Below are 23,522 nucleotides of genomic sequence, written 5' to 3'. Positions count from 1 at the left end.
TATTACAGACATTGTGCTCTGTGGCTCTTGACTTGAATTCAGCATCAGCAAAGATCACATCAGCATAGTTGAGGAGACTGCAGGACTAGTGCCCAACTCACTTGTCTCTGTCTCCTTGCACACATTCTTGTTGTTGTTGTTTGTTTGTTTTTTGAGCAGTAATTATGAGGCTTTTCTCACAAATGTTAATTTTTTTTTTTTTTTTTTTTGGGACAGAGTCTCACTTTGTTACCTGGGCTAGAGTAAGTGCTGTGGCATCAGCCTAGCTCACAGCAACCTCAAACTCCTGGGCTCAAGCGATCCTCCTGCCTCAGCCTCCCAAGTAGCTGGGACTACAGGCATGCGCCACCATGCCCGACTAATTTTGTCTATATATATTTTTAGTTGGCCAGATAATTTCTTTCTATTTTTACTAGAGACGGGGTCTCGCTCTTGCTCAGGCTGGTCTCGAACTCCTGACCTCGAGCGATCCACCCGCCTTGGCCTCCCAGAGTGCTAGGATTACAGGCGTGAGCCACCGCGCCCGGCCACAAATGTTAATTTTGAAAGTACTTTTCTTATATTTACTAAATTAATATAGTAGTAGGATACCTAGTACCTCCAAAATTCTCAGTGTACTAAAAAAACTCTCAAATACAAGGAATAGCTAAGAATAAAGATAATAAAGTAGATGTTTGTGAATCAAGAGAGATATTTGATAATTCAGAGAGCAAATATATGTAATTTTTAAAATATTTTCATGATGTACTTTAATACTAGGTAATCATACTAGTTAATGAAATAAAATATTTGTTTGCTTCATTTATATTATAAGGCTAGCTGTCCTTCCCCTGTCATACTTTAGGTAGTGGTTCTCAACCTTGACTGTTCATTAGAATCAACCTGGGAAGCTTTTTTAAAATCCTGTATACAATTTTTCAGGAGCATATCAGTCTTAATTAGGTAATTTTGTTAAAAAACAAAAAACACCACCACCAATCCATTCAAGGTGATTCTAGAAAAGGATATCACAAAGATGCAGGGATCAAATATGTATCTTGGAAAGTGCAGGGAAGAAGTGCAGCTGGGTTCCCTGAGACAGCGGTCCCTGTCCTTTTTGGTACCAGGAACTGGTTTCATGGAAGACAGTTTTTCCATGGCCTAGGGGTGGGATAGGGGAGTGTCATGGGTTGGGGGGCCTGGTTCAGAGCTCAGGCAGTGATGCACAGCCCGTTTCCTAACAGGCCATGGACCCATACTGGGCCGTGGCCTAAGAGTTGGGGACCACAGCCCTGAGGGACCAGACAGAGACCCCACAGGAACCAAGTATCTTCTGTCTCTGGGGCTTTCTTCTTTATGTCTCTGGCTATCTCTGTGTGTCTTTGTCTCTATGCCACTGTCTCTCTCTTCCTTTGGTCTGTTCTGTAACTCTTCCTCTGTACCACCTCCCCACCCTCCTAACTTAATTGGTTGTACTTCTGTGTGTGCCCTCTCCTCTCTCCTATCTCTTCTTATGACAAGTGTGCAGGTGAGTGTGTTTTTCTCTCTCATTGTCTCTGGAATAAGTGTACTTTCTTATATTTTAGCTAAGTCTTTATCACTCTATGTGTCTTTGTGTGTGCAGCTACTTATGTCTTACTGTCTTAGTCTGTGCATATGTGTGTATAGGGAAATGATCTTGTATTCTCTGTGTCTCTAATTCACTGCCAGTGTCTGTAGGGTATGTGACTCTTTCTGTCAGTCTGTCTAGGTGGTTTTCCAAGAGCCTGTCTGTTCTATGCTCCTGGCTTCTCTCTGCAGACTTTGAATTTTTCATCTGAGTATAATCCCTTAAATTGTTTTCTCTAGTTCCAGAAGCCTCATAACTTTGTAGTTGTAAGGAACCTTAATGAAATAAGGATGTCATGTCTTAATTGAAATTTTTTAAAAAACTTTTATTTTGAAATAATTTTAGGTTTACCGAAGTGTGCCTCACCCAATTTTCCTTTATGTAGATATTTTACATAGCTAAGATGCATTTACCAAAGCCATGCAGTTAACATTGGTATAATATTAACTAAACAGACCTTTTTAAAAATTTTACCAGTTTTTCTTAGTTTAAACTTTCAAAGAATAGAATCTGATTTCTCAGTTAGTACAGATTTTTATATATAGTTCAATCCCAGGAGGCTGGGATGGGGACTGATGCAATTGCTAAGACCTTTCATTCTCTAGGGTACTTGCAAAGAAGAGGGTGGGGGAGCCGGAGTGGTGCAAACACTTTAGAGTGTCTGCTATCATGCCAATAGTTTATAGTGAAATTCATCTTGAGTATTTTTTCCCACATTTCCTGCAAATGGGAATAGTTTGGGAGTATTACTGCAAATGCATAAAAACAAGTTCGTTCTGCTGAAGCTTTCATTTAATTACCAGTTAAAACAGTTTTGCAACAGAGGACTCTAGGATTTTGGCAGATACTCGTATGAACCAGAGAAAATAAAAAAATGTCTGTTTTTTATATAAAGAAATTATAAGTATGTATTTATTAATGTCCTTCATCAACATCTTTTTTATGTTTCTACCAAGTCTTATTTTAACAGAAGTTAGAATGCACAAAGACTGATTTTTTCCCCCCTGTATCTTAAAATAGGCATGGCTATAAGCGTCTAAAACATCTTTAAAACTTTAAAAACTGTAACAGAGACTATCAGGCAGATTTATACTCTTAACATTTTGTATGTGCGTTTAGCTGCATTATATATTTTTAAATAATTCTTAATGCTAATAAAGCTTTAAGAATTTTTTATATCAAAAACTTTTATTTTTTATTGCCAAGTAATTAAAAAACTAAAATTGCTTCCCTTGATTCTAATTTTCTTAGAAAATGTTGTTACTTTACCTAATTGTTCTCCATCATTCTTAAAGGCCTACTGTCAGCATGATGCTTTATTATGTAATTCACAGTAGTCAGCCAGTATAACATTGATTACTTGGTTTTTATAGGAAAATGTGTAACTTATCTACATGACTTGAAACAACCAAAACTTAATAGTTTTTGTGCAAATGTAATATTTCTATTAGGGATAAAGTAGTCAATTATTATTATTATTATTATTTTTTTATTTCAGCTCATTATAGGGGCACAAAAGTTCAGGTTATACACATTGCCCATACCCCCCCATCCCCCCCAGTCAGAACTTCAAGCGTGCCCATTCCCCAGACAGTGCGCATCGCACTCATCAAGTAGGTATACACCCATCCCTTCCCTCCAGCCCCCACCTCTGTCCGATACCCAATTGGTGTTATTCCCAAATGTGCATTTAGGTGATGATCAGGGAAACCAGTTTGCTGGTGAGTACATGTGGTGCTTATTTTTCCATTTTTGGGATACTTCACTTAATAGAATGGGTTCCAACTCTCTCCAGGAGAACCAAAGAGATATCATATCACCGTTATTTCTTATAGCTGAGTAATATTCCATGGTATACATATACCACATTTTGCTAATCCATTCATGAATTGATGGGCATTTGGGTTGTTTCCACATCTTTGCAATTGTGAATTGTGCTGCTATAAACATTCGGGTGCAGGTGTCTTTTTTATAGAATGACTTTTGTTCTTCTGGGTAGATGCCCAATAATGGGATTGCTGGATCAAATGGGAGGTCTACTTGAATCTGTTTAAGGTATCTCCATATTGTTTTCCATAGGGGTTGCACTAGTTTACAGTCCCACCAGCAGTGTATGAGTGTTCCTGTCTCTCCGCATCCACGCCAACATGTATTGTTTTGGGACTTTTTGATAAAGGCCATTCTCACTGGAGTTAAGTGGTATCTCATTGTGGTTTTGATTTGCATTTCCCTGATGATTAGAGATGTTGAACATTTTTTCATACGTTTGTTAGCCATTTTTATATCTTCTTTTGAAAAATTTCTATTCATGTCCTTTGTCCACTTTTTGATAGGATTGTTCGATTTTTTCTTACTGATTTTCCTGAGTTCTAAATATATTCTTGTTATCAGTCCTTTATCTGATGTGTAGTATGCAAAAATTTTTTCCCATTCTGTAGGTTGTCTATTTACTCTAATGACTGTTTCTTTGGCTGTGCAGAAGCTTTTTAATTTGATCAGGTCCCATTTATTTATTTTTGTTGTTGCTGTGATTGCCTTAGGGGTCTTCTTCATAAATTCTTTGCCTAGGCCAATGTCTGTAAGAGTCTTTCCTACATTTTCTTCTAGAATTCTAATAGTTTCCCACCTAAGGTTTAAATCTGTTATCCACCGTGATTTGATTTTTGTGGGAGGTGAAAGCTGTGGGTCCTGTTTCAGTCTTCTACATGTGGCTATCCAGTTTTCCCAGCACCGTTTATTAAATAAGGAATCTTTTCCCCAGAGTATGTTTTTGTCTGCTTTGTCAAAGATTAGATGGCTATATGAGGATGGTTTTATATTTGGATTTTCTGTTCTGTTCCACTGGTCTGTGTCCCTGCACTTGTGGCAATACCAAGCAGTTTTAATAATCACAGCTTTGTAGTATAGTTTGAAGTCTGGCAAATTAATACCTCTCATTTTGTTTTTGTTTTAAAATTGCTTTTGCTAAACGAGGTCTTCTCTGGTTCCATACAAAGCATAAAATTATTCTTTCTATATCTGTGAAAAATGATGTTGGTAATTTAATAGGGATTGCATTGAATCTATAGATAACTTTGGGCAGTATAGACATTTTAACAATGTTGATTCTTCTGATCCACGAGCATGGTATGGTTTTCCACCTATTTACATGCTCTGTAATTTCCTTCCTCAGTGTTTCGTAGTTCTCCCTATAGAGGTCCTTTACCTCCTTAGTTAAATATACTCCTAGGTATTTTATTTTCTTTGTTGCTATTTTGAAGGGTATTGAGTCCTTAATTTGGTTCTCCGTTTGACTGTTATTGGCATATATCAATGCCTCTGATTTGTGTGTATTGATTTTGTATCCCGAGACTTTACTGAATTCATTGATCAATTCCAGGAGTCTCTTGGTTGAATCCTTGGGGTTTTCTAGATATAACATCATATCATCAGCAAAGAGTGAGAGTTTGATGTCTTCTTTCCCTATTTGGACTCCCTTGATTCTGCTCTCTTGCCTGATAGCTCTTGCAAGGCCTTCCAATCTATGTTGAAAAGTAATGGGGACAGTGGGCAGCCTTGTCTGGTTCCAGTTCGAAGTGGGAATGCTTTCAGTTTTTCCCCGTTCAGTATGATGTTGGCTGTGGGTTTGTCATATATGGCTTGTATCATTTTTAGATAGGCCCCGTCTGTGCCTATTTTGTTAAGTGTTCTTATCATAAAAGGGTGTTGAATTTTGTCAAGTGCTTTTTCTGCATCTATTGAGAGGATCATATGATCTTTATTTTTGCTTCTATTTATGTGGTGAATTACATTTATAGATTTGCATATGTTAAACCATCCCTGCATCTTTGGGATGAAGCCCACTTGGTCGTGATGGATTATTTTTTTGATAAGCACTTGGATTCGATTTGCTAGGATTTTATTGAGAATTTTCGCATCTATATTCATAAGGGATATTGGTCTGTAGTTTTCTTTTTTGTTGCATCCTTTCCTGGTTTTGGTATCAAAATTATGATGGCTTGGTAAAATGTGTTGGGGAGAATTCCATCCTTCTTGATATTGGAGAATAGTTTATGTAGGATGGGCACCAGTTCTTCTTTGTAGGTGTGGTAAAAATCAGGTGTGAACCCATCTGGTCTAGGGCTTTTCTTTTTGGGAAGGTTTTTTATTGCTGTTTCGATTTCAGATCTAGATATTGGTCTATTCAGGAATTCTATTTCTTCCTGGTTGAGCCTAGGAAGGCTGTGTGTTTCTAAAAATTTATTCATTTCCTCCTCATTTTCCAATTTGTGTGCATAAGGATTTTTGTAGAATTCTTAGATGATATCATATATCTCTGTGGCATCAGTCGTGATTTCTCCTTTCATGTTCCTGATGGAGGTTATTAGAGTTTTTTCTTTTCTGCTCTTGGTTACTGTAGCCAGAGGTGTGTCAATTTTGTTTATTTTTTCAAAGAACCAACTTTTGTTTTATTAATCTCCCTTATGGTTTTTTGTTATCCTTTTCATTTAGTTCTGATTTGATCTTAATAATTTCTCTCCTTCTGCTGGGTTTGGGGTCGATCTGTTCTTCCTTCTCCAGCTCATTAAGTCTATTCATTAGATTGTCTATTTGTAAGTTTTCTGTCTTTTTGATATAGGCATTTATGGAAATAAATTTTCCTCTCAGGACTGCTTTAGCTGTGTCCCACAGATTTTGATAAGTTGTGTCTCCTTTGTCATTTAATTCAAAGAATCTTTTGATTTCCGTCTTGATTTCTTCATTTATAAAATAATCGTTCAGGAGAAGGTTGTTTAGCTTCCATGACTTTGAGTAGGAATGAGAATTTCTGTTAGGGTTCATTATTACTTTTATTCCGCTGTGATCTGAGAAGATGCATGGTATAATATCTATTTTTTTAAATTTTTTAAGACATGCTTTATGTCCTAGGATATGGTCAGTCTTGGAGAATGTCCCATGAGCCGATGAGAAGAAAGTATATTCAGTGGATTTGGGGTACAATGTCCTGTAGATGTCAGTCAGGCCCATTTGTTCTAGCATTCTATTTAAGTCCATTATTTCTTTGTTTATTTTTTGTTTGGAGGGTCTGTCCTGTACTGTCAGCGGCGTGTTAAAGTCTCCAACTATTAAAGTGTTGTTATCTATCATATTGTTCAGATCAAGTAGGGTTTGCTTTATGAATCTGGGAGCACCTAAGTTGGGTGCATATATATTAAGTATAGTTATGTCTTCTTGTTGAATTGTACCCTTCACCAGTATATAGTAACCATCTTTGTCTTTCATTACTTTTGTTGATTTAAAAACTAAGTTATCGGAGATTAAAACCGCCACGCCAGCTTTCTTTTGGCTTCCATTTGCTTGAAATATCAGTTTCCACCCTTTTATTTTCAGTCTAAATGCATCCTTGCAGGTTAGATGAGTTTTCTGAAGACAGCAGATACTTGGCTTGTATTTTTTTAACCATTGGGCCAGTCTGTGTCTCTTGAGTGGGGAATTCAATCCATTCACATTTAATGAGAGAACTGATAAGTGAGACTGATTTCTGTTCCTCGTGTTGGGTTGAATTTCATATTCTGTTTTCTCACTTGAGCCATTGTAATAACTGGGTTTTTATCTTCTCTTGAGTAGTTTTATATTTGTGGGTCTTTCTTGTGCTGGTCCATGTGTAACTCTGTTTTGAGTACTTCTTGGAGAGCTAGTCTTGTCTTGGTGAATTCTCTGAGTTTTTGTTTATCTGAGAATGTCTTAATTTCACCTTCATATATAAAGCTGAGCTTAGCTGGGTATAAGATTCTAGGCTGGGCATTATTCTGTTTCAGAAGAGTGAGAATGGGGCCTCAGTCTCTTCTTGCTTGTAAGGTTTCAGTTGAGAAATCTAGCATGATTTGGATGGATTTTCCTTTTTATGTTACTTGTTTCTTTCTCCTTACAGCTCGAAGAATGGCCTCTTTAGTGGAAATTTTGGTCAGTCTGATAACTGCATGACGTGGTGTCTTCCTATTTGGTATGAATCTCCCAGGGGTTCTTTGAGCTTCTTGAACCTGTATATCTAGAGTTTTGGCAAGGCCTGGGAAATTTTCCTCAATTATATCTTCAAATAGCTTATCCAACCCTTGCTTATTGTCTTCTTCACCCTCAGGAATGCCAATAACTCTCACGTTAGGCTTCTTCACATAATCCCACATTTCTTGTAGACTCTGGTCTTTTCTCTTATTTCTTTGCTCCATCTCTGTGACTGACTTCTTTAATTGTAAAGTGTTATCTTCGATCTCTGAGATTCTTTCCTCTGTTTGGTCTACCCTGCTCTTGAGACTTTCCACTGTGTTTTGTAGCTCCCTGAATAAATTCTTCATTTCCAGGAGTTCAGTTTGATTTTTCTTCAATATTTCAATTTCTTTAGTGAATTTTTCTTCCAAGTCCTGGATCTTTCTTGTAGTTTCTTTGTGTTGGTTATGCACTTTTTCTTGCATAATATTCAGCTTATTTATGATCCATGTTTGAAATTCTTCCTGTGACATGTTGCTATTTTGAATCTGGTTTGTGTCAATTGGTAGAGAACTAGTAATCCTCTTTGAGGGCAAGATTTCAGCTTGATTCTTTATACTCCCAGAGTTCTTTCGCTGAGCCCTTCCCATCTGGATCAGTGGCTAGGTCCCTTCTTTCGGCTTTAGCCTGGATAGAGGCACGCTGTGCGCGCTGATCTTGGGCTGTGCAGCAGCCCAGGTAAGCTGTCTCCTCTGTCGCTAGGGGGAGCCCTTTGCGTGTTGTTCAGGATTTTGCTACCTCAGCTGGGGGCCTGCTCCTGTTGAGTCCAGCCCCAGAGAATTAATTTGACCCGAAACTGGTTTGAGAGTCAAGTCACTGGGCTATTCTAATTGCAGACGGAAAGCGACTTTTTCCTTGCCTCTTCCTCTCCCGAGGTTGTTTCTGCCTTTCTCTGCGCGAAAGACAATGGCTGGGGGGAGGAGGGGTGCCCGCGTTCGCCCAGCGCCCCGGCTGCTGCAGCTCCCGGGGGTGATGGTCCGCCTCGCCCCAATGTCTGCAAGGTCCATGCTCCACTCCCTCGGGACTGGGGAAGCACTCAGTGTTCACCCAAAGGCGGAGCTCCTAGTGGGGGACTGCGGACTAGGGGAGGGAGCCGCCCTGTTCCCAATTGCTCTGCAGCGGCTAGGCTGGGGACCCGGACAATGGCGGCTGCCCACCTGCAGATCTCTGGTGCTGGGGGCAAATGTTCAGGGTCCAGCAGGGGCCAGAGGAGCCGGGGATTGAGGGAGCCCAGCCACCCGTGTAAAGGAGACAGTTCGGTGTCCCCCAGGTGTCTTTCACTGCAGCCCAGCGTGAACCCTCTCCTGCGGGTTGCAGTCCACCCACAGGGATCCGGGGTCCAAAATGCCCCCGCTATTGTCTCCTCTCCACAGAGCCCGGCGTCTCCCGCGGTGACTCTGCACCGGCTTCAGGCAGATCCCTAACTGAGTGGGAGTCGGGGTCAGTGGGGAAACAAGCCGCTTTCCTGTGGGGCTGAGCCCACCTCACTTGCTGGTGAGGCGGGTACAGTCGTCCCACGCTCCCCTCTCTATTGTCCATCCCGCACTTTCCAGATTTTCAAGATCTGACTTCCCGTTCACCTCAGTCTTTTCTTGCTCTCTGTGTCCCACGCTAATTCTCCGTGGGTTCACACCACTGTTCTTGTGGGGGAGCGATCCTCTAGCGTTGTGGCAGACTGAGATCCATGCCTTCCTCTCCAGGAGCACGAATCCAGGAGGTCACCACCACTCCACCATCTTTCTCTCTCTGTGTCAATTATTTTTTATGAAGCTTCACTTATTGTCAACTTTATTTTTCTGTTAGGCATGATATCTTTAACGTTATTCTGTAGTAGATTATCAGCCATCAGCTGGTGATGTAAAGTTAATATTCAAATAAATTAGCCAAATTATTTGATGATTTTGAAAATACTTGAAAATTCTGGTAACCTAGCATAATTGCACTGTACCTTCATGTGACTTAGCTTACCCTCATTGTTTTAGCTCAGCAGATATCTCAATAACGTTAAGGAACAGAGGAGATGATGCCTTTAAAGCAAATGTATATGGTGACTCTATAGTTGTGCAACAACACATCAGCATGGATGGAAGTCGATCTTATAAACTAAAAAGTGAAAAAGGTTTGTTATGATTTTCTTTTCATTTTTTATAAAATATTAGTATACTCAATTAAAAACAGTTGGTAGGTAACCATGCTGGTATTAATTAAAAAGGCACTTTTTGTCTCTTGAAACCTTGTTCTTATTACATGATTGGTGGTTGGATGTATGTGTGTATGTATAGATACATGCACGTGTTACATGTAGTTGTTTTAGCACTGGACATTCCAGCAACAAAACCATGATTAGCAGAATTTGGGTCAGTTTGAAACAGGCTATGGCATTTTGTTCTGGCTTACAGACTTCCTTTCACCCGTATAATTTCTATAGGGTGTAGAAAGAGATGGTTAGCAAATGGTGGAAAATGGTGTAAAGGGAGAGATGAGTGTTGACTGAAAAGAAGAGCCTGGTGCAGTGGGTCATGCCCGTAATCCTAGCACTCTAGGAAGCTGAGGTGAGAGGATTGCTTGAGGCTAGGAGTTTGAGGTTGCAGTGAGTGAGTTATGATGACGCCACTGCACTCTAGCCTGGGCAACAGAGTGAAACTCTGCCTCAAAAAAATAAGAGACAGTTGATAGAAGCAAAATGGCAAAATGTTTAGCTATGGGAACAAGATAAGCACTATTAGCACATATGGGTACTTTTTCTTCCACTGTATTCTTGTACCATGTTCATTCAGATTTACACCTATTCAATGGCACCTTTCTTGATGACACAATGAAAGATAATTAATGTTTACATGTCATAAATACACACTTTTTTCTGTATATTGTTCTAGAAACAATCTGGTCATTTTATATGTTTCTCATAACTAGGAAGCGTGGTTTCTACTAAGAAAGAAGAACTGATTGCAATTCTTGATCATTTTAACATCCAGGTAATTGCTAAATTTGTGTTTCAGATTAATTCATACAACTGGTTGTTTTTTGGTGTGATTTCACCTGCAGTACAGAAAAAATTTTAAAGGCCTCATGTTAGTAAATTGACCTCAGGAAGAATATGTGTAACTATTATTAGTGAAGTTCTTTAAAAGTTACTAATTCAACACAAATTGTTAATACATAATATAACACCTTTAATTTGATGCAGCAGTCAAGAACATCTAGTTTATACTGGTATGTGTTAAAATTTATGTTAATAAGGCTGTAAAGCTTCTTTGCTACTTACTATACTAGGTAAAACGGCATCATTGTTCTCTAAGCTCAGTTGCTAAATTCTTGAAGAAAGAAAATTTATTTTAGGAAGATAAAGCAAGGCTTGAGTCTTTTCTGCTAAGATTTGGCTGAATTAATTAGAAATAGGGCACATATAGTCCTATTAATATTAGCACTGGAATTGTCTTTAGAGCTCACCTGATCAGGACCTTTATTTTGCAGATAAGAAACAGGGAGCCAGAAAAAATAAAATTTGTACTTAAAGTTGTCTAGGTGTGATTGTTGGTAGAGCCTGGACTGGGCATCTCTGTTTCATCCATTGTGCCATACTCCCTTGTTCCAGAACTAGAGCACCAAGACTGGTTACCAAAGAGAAAGAACAATTAGGAGACCGGGTCTCTTTCCCAGTTTGGTTTAAAACAAAGCTGTCCAGCATGTCTTTCTGTGATGGTAGAAATGTTCTGTATTTATGCTGTCTAGTGGGTAACCACTAGCCACATGTGGCTCTTGACCACTTGAAATGTGTGACTGAGAAATTGAATTTTTAATTATAATTTTACTTAAGTAGAAAAAGCCATATGTGACAAGTGGGATTGCATGTCAGATAGCCAAGTTTAGGAAAAATAATTATTAAAATATAGAGAAAAGCAGATACAGCAAATAAATTTCAGACTAGCATGCTGAATTCTAGACAATTTGTTAGAATCAAGAAAGCCAAAAGTTAAGAGTTTATGGAATCATAGGTGTTGGGAGAATATTGAAAGGCATCCACTATAGTTACCACCCTCTGTACTTGACCTGTGTAGAATCTCTACCAGGTATTCCTGTAGCAGGTACTTGAAAGGCTAGACCTAGGGGCGTCACTTTTCTCAGAGGCTTCTTACTCCTTCTGTGGACAGCTGTAGTTATGAGAAAGTTTTCATTAGGTGGAAAGTTGAATAAAACCTGTTTCTGGAAGCTCCCACTTCCTCAGGGAATGTAAAACATATTTATTCTGTATTGAAATATTTGAAGATTATTATAACTCCTTTAGTCCTCTTGTTGCATGGTTTGGTTAACCCATAATGAAAGATACAGGTTCATTGATACAGAAGGTCTAGAGCTGTGTTATCCACTAGCCCCAGGCAGATATTGAGCACTTGAAATGTGGGTAATTCAAATTGAGATGTGTTATAATGTGAAATACCAGATTTTGAAGACTTAATACAAAGGAATAACTCAGTTTTTTATATTGCTCACATGTTAAAATGATATCTAGGAAATAATGGATTAAAAATATATTATTAATTTTACCTGTTTAGTTTTATTAATATATTTTTAATGTGGCTACTAGAAAATTTAAAATTGTGTTTGTGACTTCTATTGTATTTCTGTTGGGCAGTGCTGGTCTAGAATAACCAAGAGGAAGAATAATATTTAATGTGTTTAAGTACTGATTATATTTGCCTCCTGCGCCTCCTCCCTTTCTTATTCTTTTTCTGAAGTTTATCTGTTTGTGCTTAGTTTTTGCTTTTTCCAGGGTCCTGACAGTTAAAGCTACAAGATTCTTAAATAATCCCAAAAGTAGTATAGAAACTAGAAACTTCATTTCAGAAACAGTCAAAAGGATATAAGAGAAAAGAATATAAACTTTGGTGAAGCTATGTATCCAGAGTTGGTAGTAAGATATCTGCCATTAAACTTACTGCATTAGGTCTTTTAAGATGTCAGATGCAGTGTGAAATTAAGATCCAGGGAGACTTCATAAAGTATATGTGACAGTTGGAGTCTGGTATATCTATGAAATAAGAAATATGTCACATGTCAAAATTTTTATAAGTACATAAATGTGTTTTATTATCTTAGAGGAGAGGGCCCAACATTTTACTTAACAGGAATATTTTAACCATTGGTATATCAAGTTATGCAATCTGTATTTTTAGAAGATAAAAATGAAGTGTTTAAAGTTTTTTTTTTCATTTATCTATAACCTATGAATAAGATTATTTTTTAACATATATATTGATTTGTTAGTACCAAAGATGTAATTGCATAATGACCGGGAATCTTTCTGAAACAAGTTGTTATTTTTTTAAATACTTTTCCCAGTGTATTTTGATAGTCTTGTTAGCAAAGGTAGTTTCCATTCAAGCAATGGATTACTTAAAATGATTCTACTTCCAAAAGATAGAAGTGACTTCATTATTTCCATTTGTTTTGCAATATCCTCATGAAGAAGTAAAGACACGTGGGAAATCTGAGGAACTTCTGTAAGAAAAATAAATAATACTTGTTATCATAATTCTGATGAGAAATAATTGAGTTGGACTTTTTGTGTTTAATTGAAGAAACTAATAGACTTGCTCAAGGCTACTTGGGAGGTTGGGGATAGAGCCCAAACAAGAACCCAGGGTAGTAAATTTCCATGCTAGAACTATTTCTGCTCTGTTCTATGGTTAACTAGTGACATAAGAGTTGATAATCTATAAAACAGGTGGAAGATGTGAAAAACTTTCTAATTAAAATACTTCCTCAGCGGGTCTTATGCTTGTTCCTTCATGTAATGGTAGAATATTGAATTTTGACTATAGTATTTGATATAGTGAAAATTTGAAACATTTTTCCCTGCATTAAAAATTTCTAACATCTTTTTCTTTATACTTTTACTCTAATGCTATAACCTTTGGCTAGTACTTAGCCTTCTTGATGGCAGCATAAGTCAATTGTAATGTATATTTCAGTTATATTTATCTTTAAAGCATTAAAATGAAATATTCAAAAATACTTTTGGTTTATTTCAGGTGGATAATCCAGTTTCTGTTTTAACACAAGAGATGAGCAAGCAGTTCTTACAGTCCAAAAATGAGGGAGACAAATACAAAGTAAGGGGCACCAAAGGAAATATGAATCTACCCAAAAAGAATAGATTTAGATATATTTCTTACATGATAGAGACTGAATTTTGTTTTGTTTTTTTCTTAAAGCCACTTATTTAAAGTAATATTATAGGACTAGATTAGAAATTGTTAAGTAAAATGGGAGTGTAGTTTTGGTAAATCTTTGTTTTCACTTTTTGGCTTTTAGTTCTTAATCTTTAAGGAAATACAAGGTAATAGTTCGCCATAATATGTAATAATTTGTAAACCTTAAACTAGTTAAAATTTTAAAAGCTAACAAAATATTTGACTGCTATTAAACTGTGTAGCCTTTTGAATGAGTTTTGGTATTTCCTATTCTAAAAATTTAAGATGCACTAAGATCAAAGCTGCAAGTGCTTTTAGTCATTTTTGCTTAAAGAATTGAAGAATTAGTAAAAATGAGCTTTCAAAATAGTATTTTCTTTCATGGAATTTTAAGAGCTTTTGCAAATGTGAGCGAGCATAGCAGCGGTTCAGTAAATTTGACTGTGAAATATTAGGTCATTAAATATGAAGTGTCTGATTTTGAAGCAAAAGTTTAGTTTATTGTATCTCAAATAAGAAGCAGTACAATTAATCAAAATATGCAACTAAACTATCGACACAGTTTTGCCATCTTAATGTTAGCTTGTTTATACTAGCAGTGAAGAAGCCTGGAGAGCCAGTGGTGATGAAAAAGGTATTTTCCATAGCCTGTTGAGAATTGAATATTTTTCCTTGCAAGAAGTGGTCCAAAGCCTGGAGGAAAAAGGTGGTAGTCAGCTGGTGCAAGATCTGGTGAATATGGTGGATGACAGAGAGTTTCCAAGTCCGGTCTCTGTAGTTTGAGCAGTGTTGTTTGTGCATCATGTGACCGAGTGTTGCCTTGCAAGAGGATTGGCCTGTCTGTATTGACCTATCTCAGCTGCTTAATGGCAAGCATCCTCATCATTTCGTCCAATTGGTTGCAGTAGACATCCACTGTAATCGATTGACCAGGTTTTGTACCAGTGTTGGAGCACCAAACAGACACCATTAACTTTTTTTTGATGAATATTTGGTTTTGTACTGTGTTTTGGTACTTTATCCAACCATTGTGCTGAATGCTTGCAATTTTAAAAAAGAATCTGTTTTTCATCCCGTGTAATAATATGGTATAGAAATGGTTTGCCTTTATATCGTGACAGCAAAGAAAGGCAAGCTTCGAGACAGTTTCCCTTCTGACACATGTTTAATTCATGTGGTACCCATCTGTCCAGCTTCTTTACCTTGCCAATTTGTTTCAAATGGTCCAACATTGTTGGAATTGTAATGTCAAACCTTGCTGCTAATTCACGCATAGGTTGAGATGGATTTGCTTCCACTACAGCTTTCAGCTTATCATTATTCACCTTGGATTCAGGTCACCCACGTGGCTCACTTTCAAAATTAAAATCACCAAAAGGATCTTCTCAAACCATCGATGTACTGTGAGTTCATTAGCCACATCTTTCCCAAACACTTTAATGATATTTCAAGCTGTCTGCTCTGCATTGGTTCCACGATGGAACTCATCTTAAAAAAATAACACAAATTTTTTACTTATCCATGGTTTCACAAAAATTGCTCTTACAAAAATGTGAAAGATAATCACAAGCCAAAATGTACATTTGAAAAACTGAGGATGTACCTTCACAATAGGGGCAAAAAACCAAGAAGTGTCAAAGTGAAATGTCAGATATCAACTGTGAAACTTAGGACTTAAGGAAATCAGATGTTTCATACTTAATGACCTAATAAGATGTTTTCTTTTGTGTTTATGTGTACTTGCTCATGTTTTTAATGTCTTTTTACATAATTGGTCTGAAAGTTTTCAGGGACCAAATTTTTCCTTTTCTTTTTCACAGTTCCGTGGAAGTTTACAAACTCCTAATTATGTTTTTCTTGTTGATATAGTTCTTCATGAAAGCAACCCAACTTGAACAAATGAAGGAGGATTATTCATACATTATGGAAACAAAAGAAAGAACAAAGGAGCAGATAAATCAAGGAGAAGAGGTTTGTAAACAATTAATATAAATCTTTTTGAGATCAATCAAATTTCCTGTAATACTTAAATGATATTGTAAAATTATGTATTTATATCTTTTATAAAAATAATAACATTTTCATAGCACTCTATGAAGTATATGATGAAGTATGGTTTTTATATTCAGGGTATTTATTAACCTTTACTTTTTTGCTTTGTAATAATGGATATGAACATGACTTACTCCCTCTGTTAGACTATAAGCTAGAAGACAGGGCAGCATCTTATGTACTTATCCCTTGATGTATGACTAATTGGTTCCATAGTAAGGTATCACTAACTCTCACTATAAGCAGTTTAAAAACTATAGCATTTCTTTTGCTGGAAGAATAAACACAAGACTCACACTGATAGTAAACATGGTATGCATTTATAGAGGTGACTCTTCCATTACACTGGTAAAATGTTAACATTCCTTAAGCAGCTGATAGCTTAGTAGCAACTGTCACATCATGTTACTCACTAGCTTGGCAGCTGTGCAAATTTGCTTGAATTTTAGATCACTCATGCCAACCATGACTTATTTAAATTTGTTTTTACATGTGCTGTATTTGTTCTTCTTATACCTTCTCCTTCAGATTCCTGATGATCCAAACTTTTATCTGATAATCAGACTTCAGAGTCATAAGACTTACATTATAGCTGTTTATCTAGTACATTAAGTCCCACCAATTTTACATGATTCTAGATTTTGTTCTTTTAGTCAGTATTATACAGCCCATTGAGCTTTCATCTGCTTTTTAGCTTATCGTTTTGAGGTCTAATTTTACTAATAATTGACTGAAGTCAAATTCATTAGGTGTTACACTGAAATTTTTACTTCAAGTTTTTGAGGAATACATATTATAAATTAGGTCTATAATTGTGTGGTTCATTAAGTGAAAACTCAAAAATCAGGAATGGGTATATTTTTATTCCCCACATCATCCTTTCAAGCCTGGATTACATGTTGGTGTGCAAGGAGCTACTATAAACCACAGAATTAATACAGTACACTTTTTTGGAGTATCAGTGTTATTATTGGGGAAAGAGGAAATATTTGTATATTTAAACAAGTCATACATAGTTGTTACATTTATTATTTTAAAAATAATAAATAGGGACTTCGAAGAAATTTATTTGCTTCAGACCTCTTGGGGTTAAGCACACACTTTCTCCATGGTGTACTTTGTTCTCAACAATTAAAAATATTTTGATTATGAAGTTTAAGAAGCATTTCCCTATATTGTGTAGCAGAGTTCCTGATACTTCATATACACTTAATAAGAACATTTTCCCTAATCGATTAAATGCCTTATATTCTCAAAATAAACTCTGGGTTTGAATAGTTAAATCTTTAAGAAATAGTCATGTGAAGATTAGAAACTAGAAGTCATTCTGTCAACAAATATTAAATTCCTACCATATGCCTACTAGCATTTTGCTTTGGCCATTGGGCATATAATGACAAATAAATATCAGGATTATTGGGGTTATGGACCTGACTATTTAGCAGGAAACACAGATGGCAAATAATTTGAGTATGGTGAGTACTACTAAAGTAGTTATAGATTGGTTTGTGCAAAAGCACTTAGTGTAGGGTACTAGTAGTGGGGGGTGGGGGAATTAATGACGGGGAAGTTATTAAGGAAGTGATGTCTAAGATGAGAACTGAAGGATGAATAATACCAGGTAAAGGATGGTGAGAGTAAGGAAATAGCATGGCTAAAGTCTCAGGGGCAACAAAGCATGTAGTTCCTTTAAAAAAAACTGGAAGAATTCCGGATTGGCTAGAGTAAAGAACACAAGACTGAGAGATGAGAGGCCAGACTATGGAGGACCTTGTAAAACTTAATGGCAGTAGAAGACATGAAAGTGGATGACTTCATTAATTGGGTATGTTCAATAGATTATTCTGCTGTAGAAGAGAGTGAACTGCTGTAAGGAAAGAACAGATGTAGAGAGACTGGCAAAGAAGGTAGTATCATTGTCCAAAGAGATGATGATGATGTAAGTTAGTGTATTGGCAGTAGTAAGGGAGAGAAGAACTTTGAAATGATCTGGAAAGATGTTGTAGGGGACATGGAGGGATAATGTTAAGTCAGAGGCTTCCAGGGTGGCCTAAGACCTCCAGATTAATTACCTCAGCAGTAGAGTAAGTTTATTGAGATAGGAAGCGTGGTGAGAGGAGCCAGTTTTGTTTTGTTTCATTTCATTTCTTTTTTTTTTTAAAGAAAGATAAATTCCGTTTGAACACATTAATTTTAAGGTGCTTATAAACCATCCAAATGGAAATGTCAAGGGGGAAGTTGGAAATATGAGTTAGGGTTACAGACGTCAAGTCTGGCCTCGGTGAAAATTTGGGAGTCATCAGTATATTATTAGTATCTGAGCTGTAATTGGTGAGGGGGAGAGGAAAAGTGGGCCTAGGCTTGAACCATTAGAAGTACTCTGGGAAGCCATAAGAAGCCAAGGGAGGAGAGAATTTGAGAAGGAACAAGTCAGGACTATGAGATGTACTGTGTGGTCAAGCACTGTAAGAATTGACAAAACTCATTGTATTTAGTGACATAATCATAGATGACTATGGCAAAATGGGTGAAAACAGAAGCCAAATTTGTGGGACTGAAAACTGTGAGGAAATGGAAAATATAAAGATAATGTTCATGAAACTTGGATGAGGAGGAAAAGTTTTAGAGGAGGAGTGGGTGCCAAGGGATGGGTAGTAGTGGTTTTGTTTGAAAGTTAGAATGATAAGCAAGTAGAGACAAACATGGTAATGGAAAAGACTTAAGAGGGTGAAGTGGAAACAAAGATAAAAAGATGGGATGGAAAATCAGTGGCTTTACATCTTTGAGAAGGAAAAAGGTGGGGTCCAAGATATAGGTAGGGGATGGGGACTAGTCTTAAATATTATGAGGCCACCTCTCTTTTGTTACAAAAGGAAGAGATGACTGCTTTAGATTTGTAGATAAGGTTGTTGGAGGTTGGAGGGAGTTTCTTTCTGATGGCTTCTAAATTCTCTGAAGGTGGAGATAGAAAATGAACAAGGGAATAAGGTCGCAGTGTGTGTATGAGGTTTGGAGAGTGGTATTGGGTTGAAATAATCCTGAAGAATGGGAAAGTGAATTGGATAGGGAAACGAAGTAAGATCCGTAGTGTTAAGGCCCTAGTTAAATATGATAAGCATGAATGAAGAGGACAGGCTGTCTACCTAAGTATACAGAATATGATGTCTAAAAGCCACGTCAGAAGCTGTTCTATGTCATAATACTTAATATTTGGTGATTTTATTTATTAATTATTAAAAGAGAACTTAGAAAAATTATAACTCGTTTGAATTTTAGAAATATATTCCTTGTGATCCTTCATTTTCTTTGGAATATATACTTATTATACTTTGGAAGAGCAGACCAGTGTGTTTATCAGATATGGAATAAAGGGAAAACAGGAAAGTGAGTTTTGGCATTTAACTATACTTGTATGGTCTTGAACCCTTAATTCCTTTGCTTTTCTTCATCTGATGAAATGGCCAACATTTTTGTAGTGTAGAAATTAGCAAAATTATTGTACCTATTAAAAGTATACCAAAGAACCAAAAATATTTTTATTTCCACTTTAAAGAAGTCATAGCCTAAGAAATCTTTATGTAGTACTTGTTTAGGCATTGTTTTCAGAAGAAACACATTTGCAAAATGTCTTTTTAATGTCAATAAGAAATATATCCTTTCTTTTTTTCTTTTTTAAGCGGCTTACTGAACTAAAGCGCCAGTGTTTGGAGAAAGAGGAACGTTTTCAAAGTATTGCTGGTTTAAGTACAATGAAGACTAATTTAGAGTACTTGAAACATGAAATGGCTTGGGCAGTGGTAATTTTCACTTAATTACTTGTTCACATATATTTGTGATATATAGAATATCTTTGAATATATTTGGTTATTGTTCATCTTATCAGTGATTTGCTATATGATTTCTTCTTCAGGTCAATGAAATTGAAAAACAATTGAATGCTATCAGAGATAATATCGAAATTGGAGAAGAGCGTGCTGCTAGACTTGACAGGAAAATGGAAGACCAGCAGGTAATTATAGTTTTTTAAAGATTTAGTAGGTTGAATCGTATGAAATTGCTGATATTAGTCTATTAATGAACCCACAAAAGTGACAGTTTCAACCTGTATCTATGTCTATATTTGAATTTATTATTAGGTGAAGCAGAGTTTTTCCAAGGCCTGTTTGGCAACTCTCTTTTTTTTTTTTTTTTTTTTTTGTGAGACAGAGTCTCGCCCTGTCACCCAGGCTAGAGTGCAGTGGCATCATAGCTCACTGTAACCGCAAACTCCTGGGCTCGAGCAATCCTCCTGCCTCAGCCTCCAGAGTAGCTGGGACTACAGGTGCTTGCCACTGTGCCTGGCTAATTTTTCTATTTTTAGTAGAGATGGGGTCTCGTTCTTGTTCTGGTTGGTCTCAAACTCCTAACCTCAAGCAATCTTCCCATCTTGGCCTCCCAAAGTGCTAGGATTATAGGCATCTGGCCAGCAGCTGTCTTTTCAAAAGGCTACTGTGTTTGGCTGTGATAAGCTTGTCTGATGCTAGGGCTGTAGAACTCTCAGGAATGTGGACAACGGGACTTTGTTACTGACTAGAGATACTGTAATGTTAAGCTTTTACTCCTGGATTCATTAAGGAGCTGAAACACAAAAAGACCTGGGAAATAAAGGGGTGCTAGGATAATAGTCAATTGGAATAGCATTAAAGCTAAATATTAGGAAATATAAGAATTCAGAACTGAAAACAATGCCCAGAGATTGCTAATGGAACTTGTAGGGAGCTGAGTTTTAGGGTCCAGAACAAAGATGGCCTGTCAGAGGATTTCATATAGGTGGAATACATGTAGGATAAATTTGTTAGGTCTGTTAAGGTTAATTTCAATCTGACATCTAACAGCACAGGTAGAAACTACTATGTTTATCTAAAATTTAAGGAAGTTGCAAAAGTCTTCCACATGGGCCTACAGGTACAGTTGTGTTGGGGGTTTCCACGTGAATTTTTTTACTGGTCAGTAGATCCACTCTTTATACTAGCCTTTCTTTTTTAAACAGTTTTATTAAGATATAATTCATATACCATATAATTAACCCATTTAAAGTGTACAATTCAGTGGGTTTTAGTGTATTCACAAGGTTGAGCAACTATCAGGGTGGAGATTCTCATGCTGTCATGCCAGAAGTAGAACTCCTAGCTCTTTCTTTACTCTCCCACCCCCAAATGTACTCTGTTTCAGTGTAGCTTACCTCTTAGTATTTTGTTCTACTTCGCTTAGGAATTTCTTTCTGGCCTCCAAGCTTGACTGTGATATAGGATGTAATCTTCCCTAGCTTGTTTTTTCCTGTCTGCCTCCAAATTAAATAGCTTTTCCTTTCTCCTTTTAAGGGCTATGACATTAATTTATCAAAGGTAATAGGTGAGTATGTAAAAATAATCAAATGGTGAAGATGTAGTACATTTACTTAGTGATCTCTGAGCTGAGTTTCTTACTCCCTCTTCAGGTAGTAAATGGAAATTCAATCCTTCCCAGCTCTCACCTCAAATTTTTATTTCTGAGAGAATATTCAGAAATTTTTGCCAAATATTTTTCTCTTCTCAGCCTCATTTCTCAGCTTGTTATTGGGAAAGGGCTTAAATACATTCCTCCTTAGACATTTCCCAGTCTAAAATAGAATCCAGTCTAAGTAATATATGCTTACCTCTTTTTCAAATGGAAAAAGGAGGATCATAAGCCTAGGCAATATTTAGTTCTATAGTCCTTTTTCTGCACTTACACATTTGGGCACTCTGTAGTAAATGGCAAATTTCTGAAAAGTAAGTATGATCTTATTTTATATTTACGTTCTTCTCACCATGTCTTACATGAAGGCTTTCACATAGCATGTGCTTGATTATTGCTGGTAGAATGACTGTTAAATGGAAGGTTTCTGAAGAAATAGTATCTAAAGCAGACTTTAAACTTGTGTTAACCTAATTCAAAACTGCAAATATATGAATTATGTTTAGTTTATATAACACCTGGATCCAACTTTAATTTTTATGAAAAATTTATTTTTTTATATATTGTCTTCGTTGCTTTCATGTTACAATGGCAGACTCAAATGGCTATGACAGAGACCACATGGAGCACAAAGCCATACGTTGTCTAGCTCTTTATAGAAAAAATTTGCTGACCGCTGATCTAAATAGTTTTTATATTTGTCCCTTCTAATCCATCCCTACTGCTAATGTCCTCATTTTGGTCCCTAATTATTTTTGCTCCATAATATTATATTAACTTCTTACTGAAATCTTTTCCTTTAATTTTTCCATCTATCTTGTCTTCCAAGTACTTCCTGAGTGATCTAACATGCAGATTTGGTCATATTTTGTCTCCCTTTGTCTAGAGGATTAAGTTGTAAGCCATTCATTATGGAATTCAGGGCCCTTCTATCCCTTCATCTCATTTTCCAGCATTATTCTCTTAAGTCCAGCAAAATTGTTAATGTCTAAAGTAGCTATTAATACCTTTGCACATGCTCTTCCATCTGTCTCTAATACCCTTCCCTAAATTATCTCCTGGTATATACTTTGGTTGATCTTTCAACTCTCAGCCTAAATGTTACTTTCTTTTGAAGGTATTCTTGACTTTTTCTAGCAGACCTATGGTTTCTTTCTCTGTGCTACCACAATTATAAATAGATATACCCTATGTAAGCATTATTATATACAAACTGTATCATTAGTTTGTATTATTTCTCTGCTAAATTGTGTCACTCTCCTTTTAATTGTATTAAGGACAATTGTTATTGTGTCTTTGTATTCCCAGAGGGTAGCAGATTTGTTGAATAACTAAATGTGAGTTAAAATTAAATTATATTTTAGTATTTTATATGATTATGTTTGTTTACCTAATGTCTTGAATGAAATTAAATTTATTCTTGGGATATGAACTGTATGTAATTATTTTTAACTTTTCTCTCTTTATTAAAGAAAAATAAAATATACTCCAATACTGTCATTTTCTTAAAGGTCAGACTTAAGGAAGCAGAACAAAAGTACAAGGATATTCAAGACAAACTAGAAAAGATTAGTCAAGAGACAAATGCACGAGCACCAGAATGTATGGCATTGAAAGCAGATGTCACTGCTAAGAAAAGGGCCTATAATGAAGCTGAGGTGAGAGGAATTTTCTAATCTGGAATATTAAAAGCTCTATAGCATATAAAGACTATTCATCAGTTTTAAAAGTAAATGTTCTATACCTGTGTTAAAATCTCTGTTGCTTTCAGACTTTAAAAAAATGTAATGGTTTCAAATGGCCATTTATATATTTTATTTTTAAAAATATATTCCTGTGCATATTCAGCCTCTGATTTGAAGATTTGGCAAAATTGGACTTGACTGGGATATTTATGTTTTCATTTTACTAAAGCATGTCTAATTTTTTGTTAGGTTTTGTATAACCGTTCCCTAAATGAATATAAAGCATTAAAGAAAGATGATGAGCAGCTTTGCAAAAGAATTGAAGAACTTAAAAAAAGGTAAAATAGTTACTTTGCAGTTTTCATGATTACTTCATTGTATAATAAAGTAATCTAGGTGTAATAGAGTATTTTCTGTATTATTATTAATGGAATTTTATTACATTGGTTTGTGTTTTTTAAATGTTAGGTTTTTCATTTAACACTTTTCACTTTGTATTATTTA

The 23,522-nt window shown here is 36.3% G+C and overlaps 1 protein-coding gene across 2 annotated transcripts in view; it reads left to right on the top strand.

Moving 5' to 3' along the window:
• The window catches only part of SMC6 (structural maintenance of chromosomes 6), an 81,184-nt gene that overhangs the window by 15,596 nt on the left and 42,066 nt on the right, over positions 1-23,522 (top strand). For both annotated transcript variants that reach the window (XM_045549068.1, XM_045549070.1), the window contains exons 5-12: positions 9,595-9,731; positions 10,526-10,587; positions 13,645-13,725; positions 15,676-15,777; positions 19,536-19,655; positions 19,769-19,867; positions 22,845-22,991; positions 23,268-23,356. In XM_045549068.1, the coding sequence (XP_045405024.1) occupies positions 9,595-9,731; positions 10,526-10,587; positions 13,645-13,725; positions 15,676-15,777; positions 19,536-19,655; positions 19,769-19,867; positions 22,845-22,991; positions 23,268-23,356 (837 nt within the window). The remainder of the gene's footprint in view (positions 1-9,594; positions 9,732-10,525; positions 10,588-13,644; positions 13,726-15,675; positions 15,778-19,535; positions 19,656-19,768; positions 19,868-22,844; positions 22,992-23,267; positions 23,357-23,522) is intronic.

Source organism: Lemur catta, chromosome 4 (genome assembly GCF_020740605.2).
Source record: "Lemur catta isolate mLemCat1 chromosome 4, mLemCat1.pri, whole genome shotgun sequence".
NCBI lineage: Eukaryota > Metazoa > Chordata > Mammalia > Primates > Lemuridae > Lemur > Lemur catta.
The sequence above is the reverse complement of the archived record's forward strand: the minus strand, read 5'-3'. Positions and strand labels throughout refer to the sequence as shown.